At 52.8% G+C, this 22,742-nt stretch overlaps 3 protein-coding genes across 8 annotated transcripts; all 3 read right to left on the bottom strand.

The window, feature by feature from the left end:
• Positions 1-664: 664 nt before the first annotated feature.
• LOC105497937 (S100 calcium binding protein A16) lies at positions 665-6,856 on the bottom strand. Of its 2 annotated transcripts, none has more exons than XM_011769480.2 (3): positions 6,670-6,856; positions 1,756-1,934; positions 665-1,450 (listed from the first exon to the last, which is right to left on the bottom strand). In XM_011769480.2, exons 2-3 carry the CDS (start codon positions 1,906-1,908, stop codon positions 1,292-1,294), a joined length of 312 nt encoding a protein of 103 aa, XP_011767782.1. In that variant the 5' UTR covers positions 1,909-1,934; positions 6,670-6,856; the 3' UTR covers positions 665-1,291. The 2 variants fall into 2 exon arrangements, with proteins under 2 accessions (XP_011767782.1, XP_011767783.1); XM_011769481.3 differs by lacking the exon at positions 6,670-6,856 and adding an exon at positions 2,631-3,087.
• Positions 6,857-7,956: 1,100 nt separating this feature from the next.
• Positions 7,957-10,706, bottom strand: LOC105497938 (S100 calcium binding protein A14). 3 transcript variants are annotated; one of them, XM_011769483.3, is made up of 4 exons: positions 10,563-10,706; positions 9,536-9,647; positions 8,944-9,090; positions 7,957-8,727 (listed from the first exon to the last, which is right to left on the bottom strand). In XM_011769483.3, the coding sequence occupies exons 2-4, from the start codon at positions 9,563-9,565 to the stop codon at positions 8,590-8,592; spliced, it is 315 nt and encodes a 104-aa protein (XP_011767785.1). In that variant the 5' UTR covers positions 9,566-9,647; positions 10,563-10,706; the 3' UTR covers positions 7,957-8,589. The 3 variants fall into 3 exon arrangements, with proteins under 3 accessions (XP_011767785.1, XP_011767786.1, XP_011767784.1); XM_011769484.3 differs by lacking the exon at positions 10,563-10,706 and adding an exon at positions 10,526-10,548; XM_011769482.3 differs by lacking the exon at positions 10,563-10,706 and adding an exon at positions 10,002-10,090.
• Positions 10,707-12,527: 1,821 nt separating this feature from the next.
• On the bottom strand, positions 12,528-22,668 carry LOC105497940 (S100 calcium binding protein A13). 3 transcript variants are annotated; one of them, XM_011769486.2, is made up of 4 exons: positions 22,524-22,668; positions 21,888-22,000; positions 20,719-20,932; positions 12,528-12,769 (listed from the first exon to the last, which is right to left on the bottom strand). In XM_011769486.2, the coding sequence occupies exons 3-4, from the start codon at positions 20,869-20,871 to the stop codon at positions 12,626-12,628; spliced, it is 297 nt and encodes a 98-aa protein (XP_011767788.1). In that variant the 5' UTR covers positions 20,872-20,932; positions 21,888-22,000; positions 22,524-22,668; the 3' UTR covers positions 12,528-12,625. The 3 variants fall into 3 exon arrangements, with proteins under 3 accessions (XP_011767788.1, XP_011767789.1, XP_011767791.1); XM_011769487.3 differs by lacking the exon at positions 22,524-22,668 and having other exon boundaries at positions 21,888-22,040; XM_011769489.2 differs by lacking the exons at positions 21,888-22,000; positions 22,524-22,668 and adding an exon at positions 21,540-21,762.
• Between the last annotated feature and the right edge of the window lie 74 nt (positions 22,669-22,742).

Below are 22,742 nucleotides of genomic sequence, written 5' to 3'. Positions count from 1 at the left end.
CGCTTGAACCCGGGAGGCGGAGCATGTGGTGAGCCGAGATTGCACACCACTGCACTCCAGCCTAGGCAACAAGAGTGAAACTCTGTCTCAAAAAAAAAAAAAAAAAAGCTAGAGTGGGAGGGCCAACTTTTTCTGAGGGCTACGTGAATGCCATGCATAGTCAAACCAATCCCCTGAGCCCTATGCAAATCAGACACCTCCTCCTCCAGCCTCTGTGTGTATACCTAGATGGTATCTGTGGCAGCTGGGGTTCCTTCTCTCAGCTTTGGGGCCCCCCTCCCTCTGTCTCTGTACAGGGGAGCTTCTTCCTTCTCCCTTCCTTCTTGCCCCTTCTGGCCTATTAAACTCTCCAAATAAAACAAAAAAAAGACTAAGGGTCATGGCCCCTCTCTCATGGAATTGCAGTGAGGACTAAATGGGACTTACTGTGTGCCTGGAAGTTGAATTTGAGTCTGAGTCTGGGCTAAAAGGGCCCAGAGATTGGTGACCTAAGGCCTTTGGCCCTTCATGGAGGAGGATGGAGGGAGCTGCTGGTCCACAGCTGACAGTGCCTGTTGGAATTCAGGAGTTCTGGCTCCTTTCTTGCTCTGCCTTTGAGGTTCTTCTGTGAGATTCTCTCTCGTCACAGGGCCCAAGGCCTAAGACCACCAAAGCATAAAACGTCTCCAAGGGGTGGGAAGGTTTTAATGAGCATCCCAAAGGGACCAGGGGATACAAACTCCAAATCCGGCCTTTATATCACCATTATTTCAAGCAACGGGAGGAGGCTCAGCCTTGCTTAGCTCACTCCCAGATGAAGAGGCAACTGGAGGGAAGTCCCTGAAAGTGCCTCTCTACCCAACAGAGGGGCTACGGAAGGAAAGTGGAGAGGTCTCTGCTGCTGCCGCCGCCACTGCCACCAAAAGCAGGGAGACCTCAAGCACCAGGCTGACCTCTGGAGGTTAGGACGGACCCAGAATCTGGCAGGAATTGGGCAGGAACATCAGACATTGGAAAGTTAGATGAGACTGAACAGGTGAGAAAACTCTTAGGGCCCCCAGACAGCACTGAGATCTCACAGAGGGGCCCCCAAGAGCCCACTGACTCCAGGGGCTGAGACACCCCAGGGAGGGAGGTACCCCTAGACTGAGACACTCACAAAAGGACCCCAGTTCAGCAAGGGTCAGAGGAAGGTCTGGAGAGAGAAGAGAGTAAAGGGCCCTGGGTGGGCAGGAGGCTGAGGAGGGAGCCTGGGGAGAGCACCAGGGCGGGGTGTCAGGCCGGTGCCTGGAAGGTGTGGCCAAAGGGGTCTCTAGCTGCTGCTCTGCTGCTCCTGCTCGCGGATGAGTTTGGCAATGGGGCCGGTGATGCCGCCTATCAAGGTCCAGTACTCGTCGAAGCTGATGCGCCCATCGTGATTGGCATCCAGGTTCTGGATGAGCTTATCCGCAGCCTTCCGGTTCCCTGTGTCCTGGGGAGGAAGCAGGGGTCAGCAATGCTGAGGGTGGAAACCCCAGAGAGAGACTCCAGGCAGGACCCTAGGCAGAGACCTAGGATCTGGCCTGGGCAGCTGCTTCCCTTGGGAAATGCAAACACAGCCCCACTGGCTAGGCCTGAGCATCCTGAGAAGACAGAAGTCTGGGGGTGGAGGAGACCCTGGAGTTAGGGGGCACTGGAAGGATAGAGGCCTCAACAGGGAAAGACACCCTGAGAGGCCAGAGGCTTGCAGGGGAGGGAAGGGGAGAGGGAGGCGAGGCCTTGGGTGAGAGGCCTTACCGACAGCATGTGGTTCAGCTCTTTCTGGAGCATCTCGCGGAAGCTGCTCTTGCTGATCTTGTTCTTGACCAGGCTGTACTTAGACACATATTTGTAGAAGTTTTCCACCAGGACAATGACCGCCTTCTCCAGCTCCGTGTAGCAGTCTGACATCTCCCTGCTTCGCCTGCTGGTGGGGCCTGGACACCAGGAGGAGGGGAATTGAGAAGAGACCCCCACAGGCCATACCTCCTCCTCCACGCCCACCCTAGGCCCTGGGTCCCTCCTCCTCCCTTGCTTCTGGTCCCTGGAGAAGAAGGTGGCAGGAAAAGGGGAACAGAGTGGGTGGGGGAGAGTAAGCCCTGGAATGAGAACTATGCGGCTCCTCTAATCCAGGTGCTCCCCAGCTGAACCACCTCAACAGGTTCTCCAGGCCCTGCCCCAGCCCCAGGCACCAGGTTCCAGCCCTAGGGAGCAAGATCCCTAGTGTCAGAGACCTAAGGGGCAAGAGGCTCTCAAGGGAAGAGGAGAAGAGTCCGCCTGCTCTCCCACCCTGCTCCGCAGCTGGCCTACCTCCCTGGGTCCGAGCATGGCTGGGACAGCTGAGATGAGCCATGGAGGTTAGGGGCAGAGGCTACTGCCTCCCACTCCCAGGAAATAAAGCAGAAAGGAAGGAGTAGGCCTTTCCCAATCCCTTGCCGGGCTCCAGGGCCGTGAGTCCAGGGTCTCAGGCCCCGGCTGCCCCTTTTGGGAAAGGACAAGGTCCAGATCTGTTGGATCAGATTTTGTGCAGCTCTCCCAACACACCGCTCCACACCCTGCTAGCCTCTCCTCCCTTATGCCCATCCCTAAATACACAGCAGGATTCAAGAACACCCCCACCCATACTTCATTACCTAAGGCAGGGCCAAGCCCAGTGACAGCCCAGCTGGAGTCGGACCCTGGACACAGCAGCAGACTGCCAGAGGGCACATGCGTCACCCGCTTACCCCTGGACAAAAGACACTTTCCAAGCGGATACAGCCTTCTGAATAACAGGATATGAGGGGAGCAGGCGGATCTGGATCTACTCTGTGAGTCACGGCCCGTGCCCAGAGCCCCCCCACATCAACCCCAGGCAAATCAGACTCCTTTCCCACTCCCAAGCCCAGGAATGTGCTCCAGCCACCCTCACGCGGCGGGTCCTGGCGAAAGGAGATGGACAAAACAGGGACACAGCCACCATAAGGGCCTGAGCGAGCCACAGTCAGATTTGGAAGGAAAGGCTGCTCGGTCAGGCCCCACCACAGCCTCCTGTCCTGCCACCTGCTTTCCGCTGGCCCCTGGTGGCCATTCCTACTCCCATGCCGGCTGCCCTGCCCTCTCCAGCCAACTGAAGCCTGCCAATCACTCGGGCCCTGCCCAAACCACGCCTCCGAAGTAAGCCCGCCTTGACCCCTGCCCTGGGCGCCATCCTCCCTGACTCCCACAGACGTGTCTGTCATCACCACTCAGCTAGCACTAGCTGGGGCCCACTAACTGGTGAGGCCACAGTGTCTTCCTGGGTCCTGTCTTGTTCCTTGAGACAAGCATTGTTTTTCTTAAGCACGGCCAATGTATTTTCTGAACCAAACGGCGGGACTCAGACTTTAGGACAGTTTTTTTAATCCTGGGTATACACCACTCCCTGCTTTTAATCTCTGCATCTCTCCAGGCCACATTGCCTGGTCCAGTGCCTTGCTCAAGGTAGATGTTCTACAAATATTCCACCTCCTTCCAGTCCTGATAACAGGTATCGCAGGTCGCTGACCACCTTTTAAGCTTTTTCTTTCATGAAGCTTCTTCTGAAGGAAGGGTGGGACCAGGAGGGAACAGGCCAGGAAGCAAGAAGGAAGGAGAGTTGAGAGGAAGAGTCAGGCTGCGGCTTCTCTGAAGGGAAATCCTGCCCTTGTCTCCCCTCCTCCACCTACCCGAACCCTCTAGTCCCAGCTGGGAGGATGGAGCACAGTACCGCAATGGCAGGAAGCCGCACACTTTTCCATATTCTTTTATTTAAGTGTGTAACTGCATGGTTCCATGTCTATTCCACTATAAGACTTTCATACAAACGCTTTAACATTTACAGATGAAGAGGAAGACCATTGTTCAACCTGTGGTCTGTCCGCTATGCTGCCCTTGGGTTGGAGGTGGCTCAGGTTCATAACCAGTGTTTCAGGTGATTCTGAAAACCGTGCCCATTTCTGGAAAGACTGTGCCAAGTTCACTCCCAACCAAGCCTTGGGAGTGGGAAGATAATTCAGAGAAGCTCTTCACACTTAGCCACCCCCATCCTCGTTCCCTAAATGAGGGATCTTGTGGGAATCGGTCAGGGAGAGGAAGAGGGAAGGAAATGGGTGGTACACCTCCCTCTGCCACTCTCCCCACAGGCCAGCCTACCTCTCCCACCACCTGCCTTCTTGGAGTCATTTCTCTGAGCTGTCTCCTCCGGGCCCTCCTCAATATCATGACTCAACCCCTGCTTGGCCTCTGGCAGCAGCCAAGTGGACAAGACACAGATGAGCCCCAGAGATGACTCTGCCACCTGCTCCCAGGAGTACTGGGAGACCCACAGCGGGAACTCCAGCACCTCAGGGCTTCAGCTCCCAGCCCATCCTCCCAGGAATCCACCCATTCCCCACCTTCGGTAAAATGGACAGTGCTGGAGATAACCATCTGACAAGTGCTTTTCTGGAGCTTTTTCTGAAGGAAGGATAGGGTAGTAGGCAGGCAGGGATCATTACCCTCCTCTGCCTCCCTACCCTGGAGGCCAGGAGACAGGATCTGCCACCCCACCATCCCACAAACCACCTACTCCTCCCGCCTGCCCCATTCCCCCACTAGCCAGGCCCTGGGTCTCCTGGTTCAGGGGTGGGGCATATGTTCTATCCCATCAGCCCCTTCCTAGAAAGGTCAAGCAGGAGGTCGTTCCTGCATTGGCCCTGCCACAGGTAGATCCTGGCCTGAGTGGACAGTGCACCCTGGAGCCTTCCAGAAATGTGGGAATGGGAGGACCACGAGTCCTCCAATGGGCCCTCTCACCTCAGGCCTCCAGCCCTACCCCAATGTTCTCATTGTCTTCCCCTTGGCTGATTCATCATTGAGCAACCAGCAGTCTCCCACCCCCACCCCGCCCACCTCAGCCCAACTTGCTGACTTCTCCGAAAGCCCAAATTGCCCTGACACCATGCCCATGGATCCCAGCCACTCCAGCCCCACCCTCCCACCCCCAGGTTCTGGGCCCCACGCCCTCCAGATGCCTCCTAACCACCCCCAACATCCCCAGGCTCCTTCCATCTGGAGCTCCGAACATCCGCCACACCCTCCTAAGTCCACCTTCTCTTCTCACCCCACACACACCTCTAGAGTCTTAAGGTTTATCCAGGTGTTGGGATGTGTCCCTAGACTCCTGTCCCTCCTGGTCACTGTTCTCTCCAGAGCCTAGCCCACTGCCAAGCCTAAGTATGGATTCTCTGTGTCCCTTCCATCTACCTGGAATTCATTTGCTCACTTAGGCACCATGAGTTTGCTTACTCATTCATTCAGTGGCTCATTTACTCACTCTCACTCATTCACTTGCTCATTCAATAATGCATTCACTCTCTTGCACATTCATTAATTCATTCCCTTTTTCATTTACTCATTTGTCCTCTCTGCCTTCAATATATAGGGAAGGTGCCATCCGAACTGGGCTGACAATGTCACCTCTATCAGTAAGGCTGTTTCAAATGAAATTTCTCCAGCCTCAGCTGTTCCATTCTCTGCTCCTTCCTGTGTTCTTTCTCTAGTTCCACAAGGCCCTCTCCAGGAACAGCTCCTGGAGCACAGTGGGGCCTGCTTGGGTCGCAAGGTAGCCACTCTGCCTCACCCCTCACCATCCTCACAGGACTCTCTGCGTCTAACTCACACACACACACACACACACACACACACACACACACGGAGCAAGGACCTCTGCCATTCCTGATCCCCTCTGCTTGGGTAACCCATCGCCCTTCCACTCACTTCAGCTCTTGGAGCAAGAAGCCAGCCTCTGATATTTTCCAGACAAGTGAAGTTGGAGGAGTTCGGTGTGGATCTTGCCGCCGCCTCCCCCAACACACACACAACTGTCTCAGCCTCACCAACACTTACTAGAATGTGGGGAAAGGCAGAGCTGGCTCCCCAGAACCCTTGCCCTCACCTCCATCCCGACTGGGCTGGGCAGGGGAAGGCTCCCATAGTGCAGGTGGCTCTGCCAAGAAAAGCAACTCAAGCCGGGGCCTGCCTGGGTCCCGAGGTGGGGAAGCTGCTGAGTTCAGACCCTCTTCCAGAGAGCTCGCAGGCTCCCCACAGCCTCACTCAGGTTCCTCCCAGATCTCATCATCCCCCTCAAGGAACAGCTCCTGGAACACAGTGGGGCCTGCTTGGGTCATGAGGTAGAGGAGACGCCACCTCAGCCCCTGCCTCCTCTTCCCGGAATCTCAGGCTCCCTGGGACTTGCCTGGTTCCTTCTGGACCCTATCGCCTCTCCCAGGACACAGCTCCCAGAGCCCAGCAAGGCCTGTGTCCAAGCTCTGACCACCCCCAACCCAGACCAACACGCATTTGTCCTCTCCTATTGGGAAGGATCGAGTAGCTGTGGGCAAAGCTTCCAAACGTTCTGCCCCTGGAGAGGAGCTCCGTCAGCTGCTGCGGCAGGGAGGGGTCTCACCACCCCATGCATCCCCTCTGAAGGCCTCACCCAGTCCCCAACCCCCCAGGACTCCGCATTCCCAAACTGGCCTGTGGGGGAAAGTTAATAATTACCAAAATCTTCCTGCCCATTCTCTAGCAGGCCCCTCTTCCCAGGCCCCCTTCACTGCCCCTTCTCCTGGCCTCCCAATACTGTGGGGCCCTCCGGCAGCCACAGACCTCCCAGGCCGGGCCTGGGGTGCTCACCTGCTGCCTCGGTCTGCCTCCGCTCCAGCAGGGCTCTGGGGCTTGGGCTCTGGCACTGCCAAGCAGCTCCCTGCACTCAGCCCAGCCGGGACTCCTCCCCACTGCACTCCCAGAATCTGTCCCACTCCCTCCCAGCCCTGCCCGCTGAGCTGGCTCAGTGGGGAGATAGTGGCTGAGCTGCCTCTTGACTTGGCCCTGGGGTTGGGCCCTTGTTAAAGGGATACACACCTTTTTTCACACTCCTCTACCCCCATCCCAGAGGGAGTGGTGAAAGCTGGCACTCCCCCAACCACACCCTCCCAGCCCCGCAGGGGCTGAGCAGAACCTGACAGGGCAGACAAAGGAAGGGAAGGACTGTCACCTGCCTTTCTCACCTGGGTCACTGGGATCCCAGTTTCGGGGAATCCCAACAGACAAGTTCAGTTAACATTCCAGGCCAGCCTAACTGGCCACAGAAACCTCCTTGCCATTGGGGTTTCAGAAGTAACTCCCGACTTCTGTGCTCAAATCAGAAGGCAGATGCCAGGGACCTGTCTGGCTCCCTGGTCTTCTGTCTCCAGTCGGGCCCATCAGCTCTTCTGAGACCCAGCCTTAAGAGGAGAACTCCTCTGGAAACTCCCCACACCCCACTGTTGCCCTAAGATACCCGAGGAAACTGGCCAACTCGACCTCCCTACACTAGGGCAGCAGCTGAAACCAAAGAGGGGCCCACTCGCCCACTCCAGCAGTAATGACATTGGCTCACTGGGCACTCGCCATGTGCCAGGCTCTCTGACATGTGCTTTACATGACATGTGGCATTGTCCTCCTGGCAATCCTGTGGAAGTAATATTCATAATCCCCATTTTATAGATGAGGAAACTGATACTAAGAGCATGCCCAAATTTCCAATGATAAGTGGCAGATCTGAGATCCAAACTCAGGCCAGTCAGCCTGTTTCTAACCCTCCACCCCCACCCACCGCATTTCCCTTGTTATGTCAGCCGGGGCTCAGAACACCTGGACTAATATCCTTTTCCCCAAGTGTGCACACATACTCTCCTCTCCTATAAGAGGGTCTGCCCGTTGGCAAAGAGGAACCTGCCCCTCAGAGAGGACCATGTTGCCCTTTTGGGCCTGGTACCACCCTCAACCCAAACCCATAGGGAAAAGTGAGTTCCCATTCACTTCCACTGCCAACCATTCCAGCCCCACATGCCCCACCCTACCAATGACTTTGCCATTCACCCCCAAGCTCCTCTCACCCGTGGACCCTGGGGAAGGGGGTGTTCAGTCAAGACAACATGCTTCACTTTTTTCATTTTTTTTATTAATCAAATGATACAAAACAACCATCATTCTGTCAATGGCCAAGCACCCAGCTGGTCCTCTCCCCGCGTGTCACACCCTCCTCAGCCTCTCCCCCAACCCTACTCTCCCTCCTCTCCGGCCCCAGCCCAGGGACAGAGTCTAGGAGGAACCTGGGGCACAGCTGGAGGCAGGAAGAGAGCCCTGGACAGACAGCTATGGTTTGGGTTGGGGAAGAGGTTGGGAAGTAGGTTCTTAAAGACCCATTTTTAGTACCAGATATCCAGCCATATTCCCAGCTCCGTTCTTCAAATCGTTTCCCATAGCCCAGCTCTTCTCTGTTCTCCCCCACTACCAATTCTTTGGCTCTTACACAATTTTTATCCCTCAAATATTCATCCCTGGCCCAAACAGTCCCCTGAGCCTCCCTCTGGTGGGGACTCCTGCACTCATGAGCTCCACAGAGCATCCAAGACAGAAGTGCACAGAGACCCTTGGGAAGGCCGTTAGGAGGCTGAACTTTGCAGAGATGAGGAGGGCTGCAGGCTAGGGAACAGGGTGGTGGTAGAGGACAGTTTTATTTCCAGGCCCACAGTCTCTCCCCAACACCCCCAAGAAATCCAGGGGGAGTTCTCAGCGCCCCCGGACAGGCCTCTCTGGCTTCACACTCTTAGCCGCTTCTCCAATCAGCTCCCAGAAACTCCCGAACTCCAGTTTAGAGTCATTGCAGCTGCCCAGGTTGGCAATTTTCTCTTCCAGGCCACAGTTGCTCTAAGGGGAGTGAAGACACCATGGCTCAGGGAGGCAGCAGCTTCTGATCTTCCCACCCCACCCTGCCCAGGGGCAGACAGCAGGAGCAGAGCCTGCCCGGCTCTGGGAAGGGAGAAGAGCTGGGGGTTGCAAGTGCCAGTGTGGGTGGGGTCCTGGGACACTTGCTTGGGAAGTCAGGGTACTGACTGGCTGGGGTGGGGTGTGCTCCCTCCATACCGGCATGAGGTGGGGCAGCTGCTGGGTGACCAGGTCCCGTAGCTCAGAGGGGGTCAGCGTCTCCTTCCCACCCTCCACGGAGTACTGGTGGAAGTTCTTGATGAGGGTCTCAATGGCCCTCTCCACGTCACTGAATTCCTGAGCATCCTGAGGGCAGGGGACATCACCCACATCAGTGAAGCTCCACGCACCCCAACACCCTGCTTCTCCAGGAGTCTGGCAAAGCCCTCGGGGCAGAAGACTGCTGGAAGGCACACAGCTCCCACCCACTCCAGAGCCCAGAATCTAGCCCCTCTCCCCTACCCCAGCTCGGCCTTCAGGCCACAGCGGCCACAGGTTGGGGAAGGCTTCTCTCCCCACACCCCCAGCTGCAGGCAGTGCAGGTCCCAGCATGCACCCAGGCATCCTCTTCCCAGGAGGACTCCATCTGCATCACCCTGTGTGGGCCTCAGAGGAGGGTCACATCGCACTCACAGGGTCTGGGGTGCAGGGCAAGGCCAATGTGAAGGGCAAAAGTCAGTGGGGGGACATAGACTCTCAGGGTGAAGGAGAGGAGTGTTGGAGCAGAAAGGCCAGGAGTGAATGAGCCCACCTCTGCGTTGGCTGACCGACACTGTCCCATGGTACCCGCTGCGTCTGGTCCTTTGGTGAGTGTTCTGTTGTCCTATAGCTGGCCCCAGAGGAGCTGATGGCTCATGATCTGCCTAGAGGAGGGGGCAGGCCTGAGGTGAGGGGAGAGTCTAGCATTTCTTTCTCAACTGCCCACTTTGGCTCCACCTCAGATATTCTGTGCCTCACCAGGGGGTCAAAACCAACACCACACAGGCCCAGGCCCTGCCTAGGCTTCAGGAGCCGAGGTCTTATCCCCCAGGCCAAAGCATCTAGGGGGAATCCTTTGGGCCTCACCTTAGCCTCATTCTTTCCACCTCCTCCAACCACCCACCTCTGCTTGAAACACACACACCAACCTCCAGGATCTGATCCCCCAGACCTTACCCTAAGTGTGCCCTCTGGTCAGCAGGCTGTATATTTGGGTGAAAAGCCCTGGGTTTCCTTACCTGCTGGCAGCCGCAGAGACAAGACAGGAGGAGCCAGCTCACCTGAGCTCAGCTCTTATACCTGGGGGAAGGGAGTGGAGGCAGGGGCTGGGCCTAAGCCACCCCTGCTATTGCAGCAGTCTGGGCTGTGAGCCAGCTTTATGAGCCCCACCCTGCACTAGCCAGAGTTCCAGAGCCTACCCTGACCCTGCCACGAGGAGAGAGCCACAGAGCGCTGGGGCTGGGAAAACCCTGGCCTCAGATCAGCATGCAGAGTCACAGAGAAAGAGAGGCGAGAAGGCTGAGGAGACAGGGAGGACTTGGAGACCTCATGGGGTCACCCTAGGAAGTGGAAGGCCCTGGGGAACTATAGGGCAGGGAGGCAGGGGGGGTCTGAATCTGTGACCAGGAAAGGAGAAGCAGGAGCCTCTGTACCCTCCATGTGTGTGTGTGTCTGTCTGTCTCTCTCTCTGTCTCTCTCTCTCTCTCACACACACACACACACACATACGCTTCTCCCAGCCAGGCCCAGTTTGGATACTGACACTCAAGCCTGCCTGGATCCCGGAGCCCAGCCTTTACCAGTCCTGGAGGCAGAGAGATGAATGTAGAGAACTTCGATCAGGAGGAAGAAGCCAGAGAAGGGTAGCCTGGTGGAGGGAGGCAGATTGAGTGAGTGTTCACCTGACCTCCCTTCAGCTCCCCTCAGCGGCCCAGAGTGCACAAATGCAAGGCCACTTGCGCTGCTTGGCAGCTAACACCCACTCCAAACTGGTCGGGCCACGTGTTTCTCTCTCCCTCCCTCAGAGCCCCATGCTTTCCCTAACTCAGCTGCAGAGCAACACCCCCTGATCCAGAACCCAGAATGACATCCCAGAAAGCCCAACCCCAGTGGCCCTCCTCACCTGCCCAGGCCCAGACACCCACAACCTGAAGTCACGGGGAGGGGGTAGGAAGAAGGGCAGAGCAGTAGGCATGAGTCAGGGCAAGGATGGGGTGCGGCCCAGAGCCAAAGTTCCCAGGATCTTTTCCTAAACGCTGAGATCAGAGCACACCCCACTACGTTCCTCCCCATGTCACCTTCTCAACCCAGGGCCTTCTGTGTCTCAGTGGAGAGGACCTTCCAACAGTGTCTCATTCTGAGAGTTCCTCTGAAGGGCTTCAACCTGCAGGTCCCTCTGAGGGTCTCTCAGCCTGTGGGTCCCTCTGAGAGTGACTTAGCCTGGGTTCCTCAGGAAGAGGCTCAGGCTGGGGGTTCCTCACAGGGCTTCTCACAGTGAGGGAGCCCTTCAGTACAGGAACCCCTCTAGAATGTCTCCACCAATGGCCCTTTGGATTCCCAGTCTGGGGGTCCCTCTGAGGTCTATCTGGGATCCTCTCATGGTGTGTAACGGGGGGCTTCCTCAGCCTAAAGATTCCTCTGGACTCACAGCTGCCCCACATGGATGCCTGCCAGTGAGGCAGAGACAGTCCTGGGAGGCCGGCCACCGAGCTGCCTGCCCCTGCACCCTCTGGTGGTGGTCGTGTACACCATATGCCCCTCAAGCCAGGAAGGCAAGGCAAGTTCTGCCTCCGGTGGCACCACCACACCCTCACCCCACAGTCCTTGAGCAAAACATCGGGCCCCTCCTTCTGGCTTCCCCACTGCTCCAGAGGGTAAGGGGAGGAGGGCCTAGTGTTCCTGACCACCCAGCCAGAGAGGATCCTGGTTAATCAGAGCTCTGAAATCCACCTATTCTTGTCTTTATGACTTTACCTAAGATCCGAGTCCTGATCTTTAATACAGGAGTTAAAAATAGCGCCTTCCTCAAAGGACTGTGAAGATTAACTAAGACAATACAGGCAGAATGTTTAGCACTGCACCTGGTACTTAGTAAGCCCTCCATACATGTTTACCACTATCACTGTCATCCAACGGACAAGCTCCAAGAAAAAGGAAACACAGCAGGACCATGCAGCTGACCCCCTGAGTCACCTCTCCTGCCCCACATCTCTGCCTCTACTTTTCTTTTTTCTTTTTCATTTTTCATTTTTTTTGTTTTGTTTTGTTTTCATTTTTGAGATGGAGTTTTGCTCCTGTCTCCCAGGCTGGAGTGCAATGGTGCGATCTTGGCTCACTACAGACCCTCCTCCTGGGTTCAAGTGATTTTCCTGCCTCAGCCTCCTGAGGCACTGGGATCACAGGCCCCAGCCTAGCTAATTTTTGTATTTTTAGTAGAGATGAGGTTTCGCCATGTTGGCCAGGCTGGTCTTGAACTCCTGACCTCAAGTGATCCACCCGCCTCAGCCTCCCAAAGTGCTAGGATTACAGGCGTGAGCCACTGTGCCCAGTCCTCTGCCTCTACTTTTCATATATTCATTTAACCATTTACTGGGCATCTGCTCTGTACAAGACCTGGTGCTAGATGATGCGGAATGTTCAAAGATGAATAACATTCCCTGTCCTCAAGGGGCTCATAATTTTCAGATCCATCCTCAGGTCAAGAGAGAGCTTTCCCACCCTCTGGTCTCAAGAAAAGAAATCAGGATGGAGTGTGAGTAAGAAACATTTGTGTTTCAAGGATGAAGCTTTATTTGAGAAGAGTGCAGTTCTGCTCGGCCCTGACCAGCCCTGCCCTGCCCACCCCCATCCCAGCCAGGCGGCTTTACTTCTTCCTGATCTTCAGGTCCTTCTTCTTCCTGATTTCCTTGGCCAGCTCCCCAATCAGTCTCCAGTACTCATTGAACTTGAGCTCTGAGTCCTGATTCACATCCAAACTCTTCATCTTCTCATCAAGACAGCCCACATCCTGAGAAGACACCAAAGGAAAGGGTAGAGTTAGAAACTGGGGTTCTTGGCCGGGCGCGGTGGCTCAAGCCTGTAATCCCAGCACTTTGGGAGGCCGAGACGGGCGGATCACGAGGTCAGGAGATCGAGACCATCCTGGCTAACACAATGAAACCCCGTCTCCACTAAAAATACAAAAAAAATTAGCCGGGCGTGGTGGCGGCGCCTGTAGTCCCAGCTACTCGGGAGGCTGAGGCAGGAGAATGGCGGGAACCCGGGAGGCGGAGCTTGCAGTGAGCCGAGATCGCGCCACTGCACTCCAGCCTGGGCGACAGAGCGAGACTCCGCCTCAAAAAAAAAAAAAAAAAAAAAAAAGAAACTGGGGTTCTTGAGAAAACAGGGAGGGAAGAATTGCCAGCTGCCATTCTCTCAAGGCCCTTCCCTCAGAGAGCAGTGGCACCTGCCTCTTCTCTAAAGAATGAGGCTGCAGCCCCAAAACTACACTGCCACGGGGTGCCTCTCCAAGGAGCACCAACAGAGAGAGGTAGGGGTCCTGAGTCCTAGTGCTTGCCATTGTGTAAATACTTCCACCATGGCACAAACAGGTTGTCGCTTAATATAAAGCTGGAAAGAAATGCACACAATCTGCTCTCACCAGCACACTGCTACAGCTGCTGTGGGATCGGCCCAAGGATTTGCCAGCATCTCGGGGAGATGCTGCAGGGTTGGACCCAGTCTGAGCTTTCTGGGGCCACCCTCCTCTTTATCAGAAAGCTGAAGAAGTTCCCAGTACTTAGCTGCTCATTCGCACGACCCCTGTGTCTTTTCATTTATCTAGCTGGGTCACTAGATCAGGGGAAAGACATGGAGTATCTGGGTTTTTAGGGGGCCCTTGACACAGCCTCTCTCATAGGCCTGTGAAATCAATGGCAACAGTAAACCAGATGTCCTGATCGAAGGACCTGTTGCCAGATAAACAAGCACAACCAAAACGTTGACTGTTGAACAATAGTTCAACATCAAACCAGAGAAGGGTGCCTCAGGCAGGGTGTGATGCTCAAGGTTTGAACCAACATTTGGATGCAGACAGAGAAGACTCACCAAATCTCTAAAGGGAACAAAGCTGATTCACAGAAGAGCTAAAAAGACTTTTTTTTTTTAAGTTACAACCACATTTAATTATAATATACTACAAGCACTGCCAGTGGAAGGCAAGGATGACTATTGTAACATTATATTGGGGGTGCATTCAATTAGTAAAGATAAATAAGTAAGTATTAAGAAGGAAGAAGCAGGAAGGGTGTGGTGCCTTACGCCTGTAATCCCAACACTTTGGGAGGCTGAGGTGGGTGGACCACTTGAGGTCAAGAGTTTAAGACCAGTCTGGCCAACAAAGCGAAACCCTACCTCTACTAAAAATACAAAAATTAGGCAGGCCAGGTGTGGTGGCTCACGCCTGTAATCCCAGCACTTTGAGAGGCCAGGGCGGGCAGATCACCTGAGGTCAGGAGTTCAAGACCAGCCTGGCCAACATGGGGAAACCCTGTCTCTACTAAAAATACAAAAATTAGCCAGGCATGGTGGTGGGAGCCTGTAATCCCAGCTACTTGGGAGGCTGAGACAGGAGAATTGCTTGAACCTGGGAGGCGGAGGTTGTGGTGAGCAGAGATCACGCCATTGCACTCCAGCCTGGGCTACAAAGTGGGACTCTGTCTCAAAAAAAGAAAAAAAAAATACAAAAATTAGCTGGGTGTGGTAGTGCACACCTGTAGTCCCAACTACTTGGGAGGCTGAATCAGAAGAATCCCTTGAGTATGGGAGGCAGAGGCTGTAGTGAGCCGAGATCAAGCCAGTGCCTTCCAGCCTGGGTGACAGAGCGAGACTCTCTCAAAAAAAAAAAAAAAAAAGAGCTGAAGACAGAAACAAAACAAAGGCCAAATACCAAATACCATATCGGTATCAGTGGGTTCCACAGCCCTGGATTCAACCAACCTAAGACCAAAAATATTTGAAGGAAAAAATCCACAAAATTCCAAAAAGCAAAACTTAAATTTTGCCCCATGCTAAGTACTACGTTGAATCCATGTGAATGAAGTGATGAGTAGGCATTGCATTATGTATTACAAGTAACCTAGAGTTACTTGTAATTTAAAGTATACAGGAGGATGTGCATAGGTTATATGCAAGTACTATCTGATTTCATATAAGGGATTTGAGGCGAGGCATGGTGGCTCACACCTGTAATCTCAGCACTTGGGGAGGCCAAGGTGAGAGGATCGCTTGAGCCCAGGAGTTCAAGACCAGCCAGGGCAACATAGTGAGACCCCCATCTCTACAAGAAAAGGACAAAAAAAGGTACTGGAGCATCCAAGGATTTTGGCATCCAAGGGGGTCCTGGGAATAATTCCCATGGATACAAAATGACAACTATATATTTCATATTATACCACAGGGATATTTAAAAAAAACTTGAATAAATAGAAAATTAGATAAATATATATTTTTCTTAAAGAGAAAGGCTCAACTGGGTAAAAATGTCAATTTTCCCTAAAATATATCTTTTATATGATCCCAATTAAACTATTTACAGGATTTTTTTTTTCTTTTTTTTTTTTTTTGAGATGGAGTCTCACTCTGTTGCCCAGGCTGAAGTGCAGTGGTATGATCTCAGCTCACTGCAACCCCTGCCTCCTGGGTTCAAGCAATTCTCCTGCCTCAGCCTCCCGAGTCACTAGGATTACAGGCACCCATCACCACACCTGGCTAATTTTTGTATTTTTAGCAGGGATGGGGTTTCACCATGTTTGCTAGGCTGGTCTCAAACTCCTGACCTCAGGTGATCCACCCACCTCAGCCTCCCAAAGAGCTGGGATTACAGGCATGAGCCACCACACCCGGCTTACAGGATTCTTTTTAACATTATAAAATGTTACTGGCCAGGCATGGTGGCTCACACCTTTAATCCCAGAACTTTGGGAGGCCAAGGCAGGTGGATAACTCAAGGTCAGGCATTCAAGACCAGCCTGGCCAACATGATGAAACCCCATCTCTACTAAAAATGCAAAAATTAGCCAGGCATGGTGACGCATGCCCATAGTCCCAGCTACTTGGGAGGCTAAGGCAGGAGAATCGCTTGAACCCGAGAGGCAGAGGTTGTAGTGAGCCGAGATCACACCACTGCACTCCAGCCCAGCCTGGGTGACAGAGTGAGACCTTATCTCAAAAAATAATAATAATAATAATAAGAGGCCGGGCGTGGTGGCTCAAGCCTGTAATCCCAGCACTTTGGGAGGCCGAGACGGGTGGATCACGAGGTCAGTAGATCGAGACCATCCTGGCTAACACGGTGAAACCCCATCTCTACTAAAAAATACAAAAAACTAGCCGGGCGAGGTGGCGGGCGCCTGTAGTCCCAGCTACTCGGGAGGCTGAGGCAGGAGAATGGCGTGAACCCGGGAGGCGGAGCTTGCAGTGATCCGAGATCCAGCCACTGCACTCCAGCCTGGGCGACAGAGCGAGACTCCGTCTCAAAAAAAAAAGAAAAAAAAAAGAAAAAAAAAAAAAATAATAATAAGAAGAAGAAGAAGAAGAAGAAGTTCCATTTCACTCCAAATTATATAAGCGTAAATCAGAAAAAGATACCATTTTCATATCGTAGATTAGCAAAAATTAAAAGCTCAATAATACCCAGTTTGGACAAGTACACAGGCATCGCATGAAGTGTGGGTGGCCATATAAACTGGTACAACTTTTTTAGGAGGCAAATTGGTAATAGTCACAAAAATTAAAAATGAAGGCCGATCTTGGTGGCTCAGCCCTGTAATCCCAGCACTTTGGGAGGCCGAGACAGGCAGATCATCTGAGGTCAGAAGTTCGAGACCAGCCTGGCCAACATGGTAAAACCTCGTCTCTACTAAAAATACAAAAATTAGCCAGGCGTGGTGGCATGAGCCTGTAGTCCCAGCTACTCAGAGAAGTTGAGCCAGGAAAATCGCTTGAACCTGGGAGGCAGAGGTTGCAGTGACCCGAGATTGCACCACTACACTCCAGCCTGGGTGAAAGAGCAAGAGTCTGTTTAAAAAAAAAAAAAAAAAAAAAAATTGAAAATGAACATGCCACTTAACCTAATATTTCTACTGCCAAACATTTACCTTATGTTGTTATTTTCCCACCAGTACGTAGGTATACAAACACGGATATGTGCAAGAAGGAAGAAATGGACATAAGAAAAATTTCCATCAGTAAAGGATTGGGCTGGGCATAGTGGCTCATGCCTGTAATCCCAACCCTGTGGGAGGCCAGGGCAGAAGGATCACGTAAGCCTATGAGTTCAAGACCAGCAAGGGCAATATAATGAGGCCCTGTCTCTACAAAAAAAATTTTTAAATTAGGCCTCAGTTTCCATATATGTGAAATGAGGAATGCGGACTGTGGTTTCTCTTGGCCTCCTTCTAGCTGTGATGGTCTGTGAATCTCCTGGAAGCCAGCTCTGGGTCCAGTCCTGTCTTGGGGAAATTAGACCAGAAAGGCACAGAACATACACAAGAACCCAACAGCATCATCTGATACAAGCCCATACTCCCACTGACACACAGTATCTTTGCTTACCTAATTACATGCACGCACACATACAGAGGCCCTGTCTCTACAAAAAATTTTAAAAATTAGCCGGACATGGTGGCACATGCCTGTAGTCCCAGCTACTCAGAAGGCTGAGGTGGAAGGATCACTTGAGCCTGGGAGGTGGAGGTTGCAGTGAACTGTGATCATGTCACTGCACTCTAGCCTGGGCAACAAAGTGAGATCCTGTCTCAAAAAAAAAAAAGAGATATCAGTTGTAAGCTTATAAGAATGATACAGTGGAGAAGGAAAATTTGACGACGCAAGAAAGAGAGGAGTAATTTCAAGAGGAAAGTCTCTAAGTAGGTGAGAGGGGATGGGATCCAGGGCACAGGTGAAGGGTTGGCGTTAGGGGCAGTGACGGATCATTTGCATAACAGGAAAGACTGCTGATTTCAGGGAGGGAGCATGTACAAGTTTCCTGATTGCTCCTATTTTCTTTTTTCTTTTCCTTTTTTTTTTCTTTGAGACAGTCTCCCTCTGTTGCCCAGGCTGGAGTGCAGTGGTATGATCTTGGCTCCCTGCAACCTCTGCCTCCCAGGTTCAAGCAATTTTCCTGCTTCAGCCTCCCAAGTAGCTGGGATTACAGGCGCACACCACCATGCCCAGCTAATTTTTTAAATATGTTTTTAGTAGAGATGGGGTTTCACTATGTTGGCCAGGCTGGTCTCGAACTCCTGACCTTCTCAATGAGTAAACTTCTCAGGAAAAGGGAGAATGTGGAAAGATGTACTGAGCTTTGAAGAGAGAAGACAAATTGTGAAATAATCATCTGAAAGAACTGGTAAATGAATCAACCAGGGAAACCTAGTAGAACCGCCAGGCATTGCCAAGGGTCCCTTTTGGGGTCTGTGGTTATAGATTTAAAGTGAGACAAGTCAACAAAGCTGTGCATTTTTCTCCAGCCAGATTCAGCTATCCAAGTGCAGGTGCAGAACAGTGGATTTAACCAGCAGGTTACTACAGGTGAAATGGTGGATTAACTGGGTTGAGAACAGAGAGAGACAGAATCAATGGAGTTAAGGCAGTGATTACAATGAGAAGCCTTAGAACCTGAGGTGAGGAAGAAGGGCAATGAGGACACGAGGGATATTGATGGAAGATGCAAAAGTGAGAGGGTCAAGAGACTGAAGGTACCTGAGGAGTCAGGGAAGTGCTGGAGTGGAGAAGCTAGAGAGGGGAACAGAACCAGAATGACAGGAGGAGGTCAGCAGATAAAGGGAGACTTGAAATCAAGATTTTGGAAGTGGTGCGTCATTTTGTTAATGACACAGTCTAAAGCATGAACAGAGGAGTGGGATGCTGAGATGGAAGAAGACAAATCTTTTTGGAAATGAGTAGTTGAGAAAATTGAAAGGCCCAGGTGTTGGATGAACTGTCTGTGTGGATGCTGAAGCCACTGAGAATAACAACAGAAGCAGTGATGAAAAGAAAACAGTGAGCCAGGAGCTGAAGAGCTGTAAGGAGTGCAATAAAAAGAATGGCAGGTTGCAGATGAGTTTCCAAGGAGCTGGGAACTCTTAGAAAGAAGAAGAAACTAAAATCTAGAGGTAATGCAAAGCAAAGAGGTCACTTCCTACATTTCCAGGCCCAGAGGAAGTTGAATTTAGGAAAAAAAAAAAAAAAAAGTCACTGCTTGACAAGGATATAAGGAATGCTGTCCCTTCAGGAGAGAAACTGAAGTTTCCAGTAAAAAGATGAAAGGAAATGTCTGACTGGGCACAGTGGCTCACACCTGTAATCCCAACACTTTGGAAGGCCAAGGCAGGAGGATCAGTTGAGGCCTGGAGTTTGAGACCAGCTTGGGAAACATAGAGAGACCCCATCCCTACAAGTAACTTAAAAATTAGGCCAGGCACGGTGGCTCACACCTGTAATCCCAGCACTTTGAGAGGCTGAGGTGGGCGGATCACCTGAGGTCAAGAGTTCGAAACCAGCCTGGCCAACATAGTGAAACCCCGTCTCTACTAAAAATATAAAAATTATCTGGGCATGGTGGCGGTTGCCTGTAATCCCAGCTACTCATAAGGCTGAGGCAACAGAACCACTTGAACCCAGGAGGCAGAGGTTGCAGTGAGCCGAGATCGCACCACTGCACTCCAGCCTCGATGACAGAGTGAGACTGTCTCAAAAAAAGAAAACATTAGCCAGGCAATGTGGCATGTGCCTGTGGTCCCACCTACTTGTGAGGCTGGGGCAGGAGGATTGCCTGAGCCTGGAAGGTCAAGGATGCAGTGAGCTGTGATCGCACAGTGGCTTGGGCAACAGAGTGAGACACTGTCTCAAAAAAAATAAAATCTGAGAAGTTGGAAGTTGTAGGGGATTTTGCAGATGAAAGACCATGAGTTTCAGAGACTCACTGTGTTCAAGGAGTCCATATTCACACACTTCAATGTGCCTGTGGATTTTCAGAAAAGACGTAAAACAAACTGTCAACAGCCTGGAATGACCAGGCCTCTTCGAGCCCAGAGTCAATGAAATTTAAGACCTGACTCCAGCCTGTGAGTGGGAGAGAAGGAATGACTCTGTCTTACACCCTAGTAAGGGGATGCCCATAGCGACTGGGGAGTCTTCACAGATGCATCCCACAGACCCCCTACACTGACATCTATGACTCCATGAATTTGGCTATGTTTTCATTTTTGATAAGCCTCTTTCCACTGCTAGGCCTCAGTTTCTATATATGTGAAGTGAGGAACACGGACTGTGTTTTCTCTTGGCCTCCTTCCAGCTGTGACAGTCTGTGAATCTCGTGGAAGCCAGCTCTGGGTCCAGTTCTGTCTTGGGGAAATTAGACCAGAAAGGCACAGAACATACACAAGAACCCAACAGCATCTTCTAATACAAACCCATACTTCCACTGGCACATAGTATCTTTGCTTATCTAATTATATGCATACACACACAAACACACACACATACACACCAGGCAAGAAAACCAATCCCAGCACTTTGGGAGGCCAAGGCAGGTGGATCACCTGAGGTCAGGAGTTCGAGACCAGCCTGGCCAACCTGGTGAAACCCTGTCTCTACTAAAAATACAGAAATTGGCTGGGTGTGGTGGCACACACCTGTAAGCCCAGCTACTCAGGAGGCTGAGGCAGGATAATCACTTGAACCCTGGAGATGGAGGTTGCAGTGAGCCAAGATCGCAACACTGCACTCCAGCCTGGGCAACAGAGTGAGACTCTGTCTCAAAAAAAATAATAAATAAAACATGCAACCATTTATACATGCAGCTACCCACATCCTTTCTTGTGGTCACATTATCATACTCGGCACCATCACGTCCTAAACACAGTGTCCCATAATCACCGTCTCACAAAATCTCAGTACCAGACCTCTGCCTACCTCGAGCAGATGGGGCAACTGCTGGGTAACCAGCTCCTTGAACTCGTTGATGCTGAGGCTATCCTTCCGGCCCTCCTGCCTAGCAAAGGTGAAGAAGGTGGTGACCACGGTCTCAATGGACTCCTCTAGCTCTGTCAGTGGTTCTGCTGCCATTAGGACCCTGAGGCCAAAGCTGATGTCCTCAAGGGGCTAGCTGACCTTTGTCAGGGCTGACCTGTGGAACAGAGGAGGAGCAGAGAGGGAGAGTCATGGAGCCCCAAGATGCAGGAATGGTTCAGAAGGCCCCTGCCTTGGTGTTACCGCATCAGGTCTTGGCCTGGAGAGGGCATTATAGGGAAAGAGGGAGAGGACAGGGGTTGAGCTTGGGGCAGCAGACCAGACAACAGCATCTCATTTTAGGTGGGGGCAGAAGATTCGGCTCCAGAAACCCCCTCTTCTGTAGGTCTCACAATCTGGGCTCCTTTTTAAATGTCTGTGGCTTAGGGACCCGTCTGTGGTGATGCCTCGATCTAGAGACCTCTCTACTTGAGAGGAGGTTTTCAGTTAAGGGTCCTTCCTGGAGTCCTTCGAGTCTGGTGGCCCCTCTGTGGCCTGTCTGTCTCAAGAGTCCCTTCTTGTCTCACCCAGCCTCACAGGTCACAAGGTTGTTTGTCTCCAAAGCTTGTTTATGTTGGGACCTGGTCTTCAGCCACCCGCATCCGCCCACACACACTCTGACCGCTTCTCCCAGCAGAGAAGCACAGGGTCTGGCAAATGTCCCCTGTGGTCAGAGCTGGCTCCGTCTGAACAGACCCATTTTCTCTGCCGGGATCCACCCTTACCTCTCTCCTCAGGGCAGCAGGGCAGAGTGCTGAACCTGGACCCCACAGATCCTCCCCGCTCCTGTCTCCCCATCGGGAGATAAGGGTCCTGGAACGGGGTGTCTCTGACTCCCTGCCCCACGACGGGTTTAGTACAGGCACTCACAGCCCCCTGGGGTGCGGTGGGTGGGGCTGGAAGAGGCATTCTCTTTTCCGTCCCCCCGTCACGCACTCCGGCATGCACTGTTGCTCGATCATCCAAAGCTGCTTCCTGAATTCCTGTCTGAGCCGGCTCTGGGGGAGGGACCTGGGAGCCCAGGAAGAAAAAATGATCTCCAGGCTCCCTCCAGGGTCGGCAATGAGACTTACCGGGCAAGGAGATGGGGTGGAGTGAGCTGGAGTCTCAAGGCTGAGGTTTATAAGCAGCAGGGAAGGAGACAGCTGCTTACAAGCCCGGAGGTGTCAAATTTCCGTGGTGGATTCTGAAGACCAGAGACAGCCCAATCAGGCCTCTTGCCCTGAACCCTCAGGCCTGGACCCGGGCTCCCTGCCAGCCACACGAGCGCCCCCACTTGGTCAGGGAGAGGAGCTGTCTGGACAGATTTCATTCAGCAGGGGTCCCAGGGTCCTAGTCCTTTCAATACTGGGGGCTGCTGCCACCACACCCCACGTCTAATCAGGAGTGTGTATGCTGAGGGGGGAAGAGGGAGGAAACCAATTGAGGGAGCTCAACACTGAGAGGCCCAATCTGAGACATACACGGAGGCCCCTTAGAATGAAACCCCACAAAGGATGCTACAGCCCAAGATCCCTCAGAGAACCCCAGGCTGAGGCCCCACACACACAGGGGGATCCAGGTTGAGACCCCCATAGAAGAGTCCTGGATTGAAATCCCTCTGTGGGTTCTCAGACTCCCAAGACTAAGTTACTCACTGAGGGTCCTCTCAGTGAGGCCCCATGGAGGAGCCACAGACTAAGACCCCCTCAGCAGAATTCCCCCCTTACCCGGGTCAACCAGCACAGTCAGCTGCAGGTACTGCAAGGCCCGGCTTGGGGTGAGACAACCAGTATCCCTCCCAGGACCTCCTTCCCACCTCTTTCCCCTGCACCATCCACTGCTGCCTAAAGAGAAGGGAACGGGGCAAGCAAGGCTGGGAAAGAGACAAGGGCCGCCTGTTCCAGCCCAGGAGACAGAGGGCGCCTCTGTCTGCTCCTGGCCCCTTG

Source organism: Macaca nemestrina, chromosome 1 (assembly GCF_043159975.1).
Source record: "Macaca nemestrina isolate mMacNem1 chromosome 1, mMacNem.hap1, whole genome shotgun sequence".
Lineage (NCBI taxonomy): Eukaryota > Metazoa > Chordata > Mammalia > Primates > Cercopithecidae > Macaca > Macaca nemestrina.
Note: the sequence above shows the minus strand (reverse complement) of the source record. Positions and strands in the feature narration are given on the sequence as shown.

Bases quoted from the DNA above. Each gene is read 5' to 3' on its own strand.
- LOC105497937 (XM_011769480.2), bottom strand. From the start codon at position 1,908: ATGTCAGACTGCTACACGGAGCTGGAGAAGGCGGTCATTGTCCTGGTG. The intron at 1,451-1,755 runs GTAAGGCCTCTC...CTTCCTCCCCAG, and splicing joins AGCTGAACCACATGCTGTCG to GACACAGGGAACCGGAAGGC.
- LOC105497938 (XM_011769483.3), bottom strand. From the start codon at position 9,565: ATGGGACAGTGTCGGTCAGCCAACGCAGAG. The intron at 9,091-9,535 runs GTGGGCTCATTC...CCCTGCCCTCAG, and splicing joins GTCGGTCAGCCAACGCAGAG to GATGCTCAGGAATTCAGTGA. The intron at 8,728-8,943 runs GTATGGAGGGAG...CACTCCCCTTAG, and splicing joins AGCTGCCCCACCTCATGCCG to AGCAACTGTGGCCTGGAAGA.
- LOC105497940 (XM_011769486.2), bottom strand. From the start codon at position 20,871: ATGGCAGCAGAACCACTGACAGAGCTAGAGGAGTCCATTGAGACCGTG. The intron at 12,770-20,718 runs GTAGGCAGAGGT...GTGTCTTCTCAG, and splicing joins AGTTGCCCCATCTGCTCGAG to GATGTGGGCTGTCTTGATGA.